At 37.1% G+C, this 7,360-nt stretch overlaps 1 protein-coding gene across 2 annotated transcripts; it reads left to right on the top strand.

The window, feature by feature from the left end:
• The first annotated feature begins 12 nt into the window (after window positions 1-12).
• LOC121875128 (peroxisomal membrane protein 11A-like) lies at window positions 13-7,046 on the top strand. 2 transcript variants are annotated; one of them, XM_042379510.1, is made up of 4 exons: window positions 13-116; window positions 1,690-1,756; window positions 2,082-2,197; window positions 3,082-7,046. In XM_042379510.1, exons 2-4 carry the CDS (start codon window positions 1,701-1,703, stop codon window positions 3,633-3,635), a joined length of 726 nt encoding a protein of 241 aa, XP_042235444.1. In that variant the 5' UTR covers window positions 13-116; window positions 1,690-1,700; the 3' UTR covers window positions 3,636-7,046. The 2 variants fall into 2 exon arrangements, with proteins under 2 accessions (XP_042235444.1, XP_042235443.1); XM_042379509.1 differs by lacking the exon at window positions 13-116 and adding an exon at window positions 161-266.
• The last annotated feature ends 314 nt before the right edge of the window (window positions 7,047-7,360 follow it).

A 7,360-nucleotide genomic window follows, 5' to 3' on the forward strand; every position in this document is an offset into this window, starting at 1 on the left:
ACTGTACTCGGGTGTATCCAAGACTAGTCATGATTCGGGCTTCATGACCGTGGACTCCGATAAGGCGTGCAGGCAAATTTCCAAACACCAAGGAATAAACAATTTTTCATCCAATGGTAATAAGGCTTATAGTGAAGCTTAGTTGTGATTGGTGGGTGAGTGAGGTGTGCGTGTGGATCAGCTGATATAATGTAAACAAGTGTTGGGTAGTGTACAGCGTCAGGTGGCTGCTGGAGCTTATCGGGTCTTTTGGAAAATTTTGTCTGGTATGTAGTTAACATTATAATGACTTTACATATATTTGCAGGCATTTGATCTATTACAAAATGAGATGTGATAATTGGAGGGAGGGTGTTATGTAATGGGTGAACATGGCTCAGCAGGTAATACCGGGTATACATTTCAGCATGAATGTAGACAATGTAGGTATTGTATATACAGATTTTTGCATGTAGGCCGTGGGAGGATGTATTCAGCTTCCTGTGTGCCGAAACAGTGCAGGTATACAACAATGGTAAACAGTAAGGCAATATAACTCACGATAGCCGAGAAAGCTCATTTCCAGGAGGCGTGCCCCAGTATAACTCTCAGTAAAACAAATAATAGTGAGACAACAGTACTCCCCAGCAGCCACAGTTTTTCCTCAGGTATCCCATGACTGTAGTCCAACTCTTATTCATTATTTTTTCATGTCTTCTCTCAAATCTCCATCACCTCAACTCCAATTTGTAGGAAGCATTATACATTAACTAAATATTATCAAGATCATATGAAGTACCAGTATACAGTACAGTACTTCACTCATTAGCTACAGTAATTATATTCACACATTTTTCCAAATAACTAAGTTCATACCAAATACAGGTACCGGGGTAATTAACAAGGTGTACTAATTAGGTACTCTTGAAAGATATGTGGCTTTGTCATTGGTACCAGATAATTAGTGGATAAGGGTATTTGGTCAATACAGCGTATTTTGTCGTGACCATCCACGGAACTTAAAATTTGTTTTTACATGGGAAGATACAGGAAAAAAGAGAAATCATAATACAGTCAGGGACCGTCACTGTCACAAGAGAGGTCTGTGTATGCCCAATCATTTCAAATGGAAATCTTCACTTGTCGTATGTCTTTCCTGGGTAGTGGGTGTTACGCGTCTGATTGTGAAACCATTCAACGTCTTTTGGACAATAACACTGCTGCTATTAGCATTTACAAGGCCCTTGGTGTATCATGAAGATAAACAAGTTTGGTCTTGATAAAGTCATAAAATTGCCAGAGAGGGTTGTGACGGCACCGAGTGTAAGCTGTTAAGACCAGATTTGACCAGCACTGGAATGGGTGCAGATACATTCAGGGGCCAGTGCACGCCCATGTCCGGAACGGAGAAACTTTCTCGTAATTTTCTGGAAATACTCATGATGCAATCCTCAGAAATTCATTTGGATACCCAGAATGGAGAAAAAATTTTCTGGAATTGTAAAAAAAAATTGCCTGTTGGAGAGTTCTGAGGATTGAAGATTCTGGCTAATGGAGAGACCACTAATGTATTCATGTTTAATAATAGATAAATACTGTACAGTATAGTATTTTTTTTCCATTTGTCATGAAGTTAATCAACATTTTCTCATTCAATAAATATTCTACCATACTGTACTAATAATAAATCATAACCTCTTACATTCACAGTAGCATGAACCATGGATGTTTGGGTTAAGGTGAACTCCTCTACTGCAGGGAAGGACAAGCTCTTCAGGTAATAAACAAGACAAGTACAGTCCTATATTTGGATGGTAAGAGCAAGGAGAGGCCCTGTGTGAGAGATGGAGTGTTGTGTGGAGGTGTAGTAATTATTGAGAAAATTCTTGAGTCACAGTTTAGTGGTACAGTACTGTACTATAATTGTATCCACATTAGACTGTTATATTACAGTACCTGGAGCTATAATGTACCATCCTGCAACTGAAATTGTTTGTTAGTAATATACCCCTGCACTGTACACATAGGGTAATTATTATTGGTCTTGTTAGTTTTGTTAGGAATACACATAGGGTAGTTACCAATTACTTCCTTCTTGGCAGGCTGATTCAATACCTGAGTCGCTTTGTGTGGCACAACCTGGAGAGCAGGAAGAACATCCGAGACTTAGTAGCCCGCCTCAAGATCCTGGAGAGCTCTTTTTCTACTTTTAGAAAATGTAAGATTCATTCCATATTGATTCATTTTTAAGATGTTTTGGTCTCTATAGTTGGTCATTTTTTTTATATTATGTCAAGAGATCTGAACATAGTCTTGAAAAAATCCTTGTATGAACAAAGCATAGTAAGGAAATTTGGAGTACAGTATGGAGTAGCCAGCTGCACTAACTTCTTGTATACTGTACTAGTGAGTGAATATAAGGTGAAGCCGAACTATGACTTGGTGGCTAGTGCTTTACAAACTCTCCCAAATATTACAATACAGATACCCGTATTTGGTATGAACTTAGTTATTTGGAAAAATGTGTGAATATAATTACTGTAGCTAATGAGTGAAGTACTGTACTGTATACTGGTACTTCATATGATCTTGATAATATTTAGTTAATGTATAATGCTTCCTACAAATTGGAGTTGAGGCGATGGAGATTTGAGAGAAGACATGAAAAAATAATGAATAAGAGTTGGACTACAGTCATGGGATACCTGAGGAAAAACTGTGGCTGCTGGGGAGTACTGTTGTCTCACTATTATTTGTTTTACTGAGAGTTATACTGGGGCACGCCTCCTGGAAATGAGCTTTCTCGGCTATCGTGAGTTATATTGCCTTACTGTTTACCATTGTTGTATACCTGCACTGTTTCGGCACACAGGAAGCTGAATACATCCTCCCACGGCCTACATGCAAAAATCTGTATATACAATACCTACATTGTCTACATTCATGCTGAAATGTATACTGTACCTACATAGTTAATATACAGTACACGCTTATTCAATTGTAAACCTATATGACAATTTTACTGAATAAATATTATTATGTAACTTTGGCTTTGTGAACACACGATATGAACCTGTAAATAATAAAGATCATATTCGACAGTGTTACGATTTGGGAAGTGTGTGGAGGTTCTTCATGGAACTCTGCGTACCCTTCACCTGCCAGATGCGGTGCTGCGGGTCACACTCACACTCTCCAGAATCTACCAGTCCTTCTTCTTGCTGGTGGACCACATCATTTGGGTTGGCAGAGTTGGACTCTTTGATATCAACAAGGAAAAATGGTCTGACTATTCAAATAAGTTTTGGCTAGGATCTATCATTCTGAATCTGCTCAGAGATATATATGAAATTTACCAAATTCTTCGAAAACAGGCTCATTGTCAAAATCCAGTGTCGTGCCTGTATAAGAACGTCCCTGTCATAAAAACTGTGTACAATAGCATTCCAGCAACTAGGCCGTTAGTGCAGTTTGCAGAGGAACATCGAGATGTATTTTGGGACAGTTTGAAGAACTTGTGTGACCTGTGGATCCCTCTAACTAGCCTTGGTCACACTAAGTTGTCTCCAGGGATGGTTGGCATCCTGGGGAGTGTGTCATCGTTTGCTGGTCTGGTGGCTGTATTAGATCCCTTAGCAAAATTAGTTCCTGCATAAAGTTTGCTTCAGGAGAAGACCCCACTAGTAAGTGTCACAGGAAGGTGAGAGGAATCAAACTAGTTAAAATAAATGGGAACATATTTTTCATTATTCTTCAAGATTTTTAAACTACAGACACTAAATAACTTTTTGTATCATAGTTTTCATTGGAACTTGCATGAATTCATCATACACTGCCAAATAACATCTTTAGTTTATGGAATTTCATGACATGAAATGAACCACACTTGATGTAAATGTCTGACATTAATTGAATTAATAAGATTGTTTAATTTGGTCAGGTTCAGTACCTCAGCTGATGTTTGTGGGGGTCTTTGATTCTTCTCTTTCTTTATCGGTATATTTCTCCCGGGATGAATTTAGCTTTGCTCAATATCATGTCTTTGCTCTTATAGGCCCTGGCTACAAGACCATAAATAATAACTACCCGCTATTTGTGAAAACCTTTTTTATTGTTGGCAGTAATATACGTTTCTTTTTTAAAGACACTGTTAATGTTATGAACTTGGTTTGTACTGTGTTCTGTTTGTTGTGAGATATATCATTAACTTAGCATCCAGGATCAAGTCAGTGTCAGTTGTGATTACCTGGGGCCATAAATATTGTCTTGTGCTAGTCTTAGTTAATTGAGAAAATAAATAACATTACAATGAGATATGTATAGTTACACAGGTTGATAGGTGGCTGTAGTTCAATTTGCATTTTAGTATTTACTGGCAATTTGTCAGAGGGGCTTAAACTTTTATACTCTATTATGTAAGTCGACCTTGAGATAATGGTAACTTATTAATTCGTGCCATATATATCCCAGTTACTTTGAAAAAAAATTATTTAGGTTCATTATAAATGAGTAAAGAAACAGGAGTGGTGATCAAAAAATATTGGTCACATTTCTAAGTTAAGTGAATGTACTGTATTGTGATATAAGTTACTGTTCATAGTCATACCTTTGGTAGACACTGGTGGTGCTGAACCTCCCCTGCAACATACACTACCTCTAGAATGTTAAAGACAGAGGCTATGTGACTATGATATGGATTCTCTTCTTTTTTTATCTATGTATGCTGGCTGATGAACAAACTTAATATGTTCTTGTGTCCTGGTTCTACTAATAATGTGTCAGAGTGTATGTGCTAATACAATGGCTGACGTTAAACAATGCGACCAGGATTACTAAACCAATAATGCGAGTCAGTGAAAATTAAGCTAACTAGTTACCCAATAATTATTAGATAAGCGTAGGTTAAGATATGCAGTATGTCATCTGGTTTCAAAAGAGAACAGTTTGTGGGCCTGTTTTTTATGTACCCGGTATTATTTTTTTAATATTTAGCCCATGTCCTGAACGCTGTGTAATTGTTCAATAATAAGAGTTATTACTGTACTGAAGTCATTGGGTCTTTTAGATATATTTTTATATATATGTTGATTTAAAGTTACACATGCTTAGAAGAAATAATTTCTTTGGGGTGATTTTTTAGAAAGTAACAAAACATACCAATACTGTACACTTTTTTACACTGCTTGTTTTTTGGCAGCTTAATGAAAGATTTGTTTATACTGACTTGATTTCATTATTCCTTTGATTTATTATCCATTTGTAATTAAACCTTATATACTGGAAATATAATTGTTTAATTAATTTTATATAATTTGTTTTGTAAATTAAATGGGAAAAGTATAAGGGTGGAGTACAGCTATGATGTGTATATACAGTATATGGTAATTCTGGCTGTGAGGTGAGAGATGAAAAGTGTAAATAAACACAGTACAGTACAGCAGAAAGGTGATGATGAATAAGATGTGTGAAAATTTTTATACAGGAGTACCCTTTATACGACGGGGTTGCGTTCCTGAAAACCCATCGCAGGTCAAAATATCGTACATTGGGATCATTATAACATGGGGTTCAATGGGATACATTTCCAGCCAGTCCAACACCCACATGTATCAGCGAAAAAAAAAATTCTACACAATACTATACTGTACCTACAACACAAACAATACTCACCACATCATTATGAACAAGCCTGGTCATCAATACATGTCCCCTTCGAGGCTAAAGAAACTATTGAAGGTGGAATGGAGACGTCACTCTGACTCCCACACAGCATCTGGGGAGTCTCATGTCACTTCACAATGTCAAGCTTCACTTCCAGACACAGTTTTCCTGGGTTCCTAGACCTTCCCAGTTATTTTCAAAGTTATACTGTTCACTTCAGTCACAAAAACAGAGCGAATGATAATAAAGTTATTGCAGACGTCACTGTTCACATCATGTTTGCAACAACAGAGGTAAAACAATTTACAGTCACAAAAACATAGCAAAAATCACTTCACAGTCACCAAAACAGAGTACAATGTGAACATTAGTGATGTCCTCTCCCTGTAAGGTAAAAAACAAATAAATAACCCCAATGATAAGTAACAACACCGATACTGACCAATTATCGTTGAGCTACATAATCATGACCATGTGTGACCACCATGGAACAAAGCTTGGCATTGTAGTGCATGGGTAGACCACAGCTGACAATTGAACTGAGAGATGCAACTATGTTGGCCAGACGATGACCATCATTCATGCGGATTGTTAACACCACAAACGGGGGGGTGGTCTTAGTACACCACCATCATTAAAATCGAATATCGCAGATAGGGAGATCGTAAATCGGGATATCTGAATATACTGTACTGTACTGTAGCCATGAGGGAAAAAGCTTCTTTCTTTACTTTCCTCATTTCATGACTGTAGTTGCAATTGGGATGTTTCCTTATCACTTATGAGTTAATTGTGGATACTAATGTTTATTTGTCCTGGGTTGAAGGTTTATGGCTAATTGAGTACAGATACTTGAGCTGGCTACTGTAGTTCTATAAAACAGGGTTTCAGGACCATTCCTTCATTTAATTTTTGGGGATTACATTTAGGTTAGACCCCCCAGCTTATTTCATCTGATGATTAAACATCCTAGTGCTACTTAGGTCATTAGATGTAGATTTTATTGTTTGGTTATGTTAGGGTTGGCTAGGTGACACAGTATTGTTGCTTCAAAATGACAGTTCTGAGAAGCTAGAGTTCATAAGAATATACACTATGATGGTAACTAAATTAATATGTAAGAATTTCAAGTTGAAGTAATGTCAATTTTTTTTAGTCACAGACCTGCATGTTATGGTAGGTAAAGTACTGTACTGTATGCTATTCCGAGTCTTCATTGCTCACAATAGAGTTCAATTGCTACTATACTATACCCCTAGTCATAAGTCTATCGAATAATTAGGATGACTCAAAACTTTCAGTTAGCTTGAATTAGAACAACATATTTTTTCCCTAACTGTACTGTACCAGTAATTCCTGTGTAAATCCATTTTCATGTTTCATAGATAATAAAATTGTTGAGAAACTTATTTATTTTTTATCCATTCAATGTGTAACTTTTAACCCAGGATGCCATCTGAGTAAACCTTCTGACAAAAACTTCCAGAGTAGTGGAGGTTACTACACCACCCCTGTGTACCCCAGCCTCAGGGTGTCCCACAACACTAAGCATATGAAAGCTCCTGCATGACTGGCCAAATACTCAGCAATGCAAGGAAACTTTCACTTACAGTAAAGACAAGTTGTTCCACTGTAGACAATGGTCTTCATAACAGGTAAATGAGCAGCCTGCCATCAATTGACAGTTTCTTGTGGAGTCTCCAATTTTGAAACATGTTAA

The sequence above is a fragment of the Homarus americanus genome, unplaced genomic scaffold, assembly GCF_018991925.1.
Source record: "Homarus americanus isolate GMGI-L3 unplaced genomic scaffold, GMGI_Hamer_2.0 scaffold36970, whole genome shotgun sequence".
In the NCBI taxonomy this organism is placed as follows: domain Eukaryota; kingdom Metazoa; phylum Arthropoda; class Malacostraca; order Decapoda; family Nephropidae; genus Homarus; species Homarus americanus.

Excerpts from the sequence above, each read along its gene's own strand:
- LOC121875128 (XM_042379510.1), top strand. The coding sequence starts at position 1,701 with ATGGATGTTTGGGTTAAGGTGAACTCCTCTACTGCAGGGAAGGACAAG. Across the intron at positions 1,757-2,081 it reads GGGAAGGACAAGCTCTTCAG|GCTGATTCAATACCTGAGTC; the intron begins GTAATAAACAAG and ends CCTTCTTGGCAG. Across the intron at positions 2,198-3,081 it reads TTTTTCTACTTTTAGAAAAT|TGTTACGATTTGGGAAGTGT; the intron begins GTAAGATTCATT and ends CATATTCGACAG.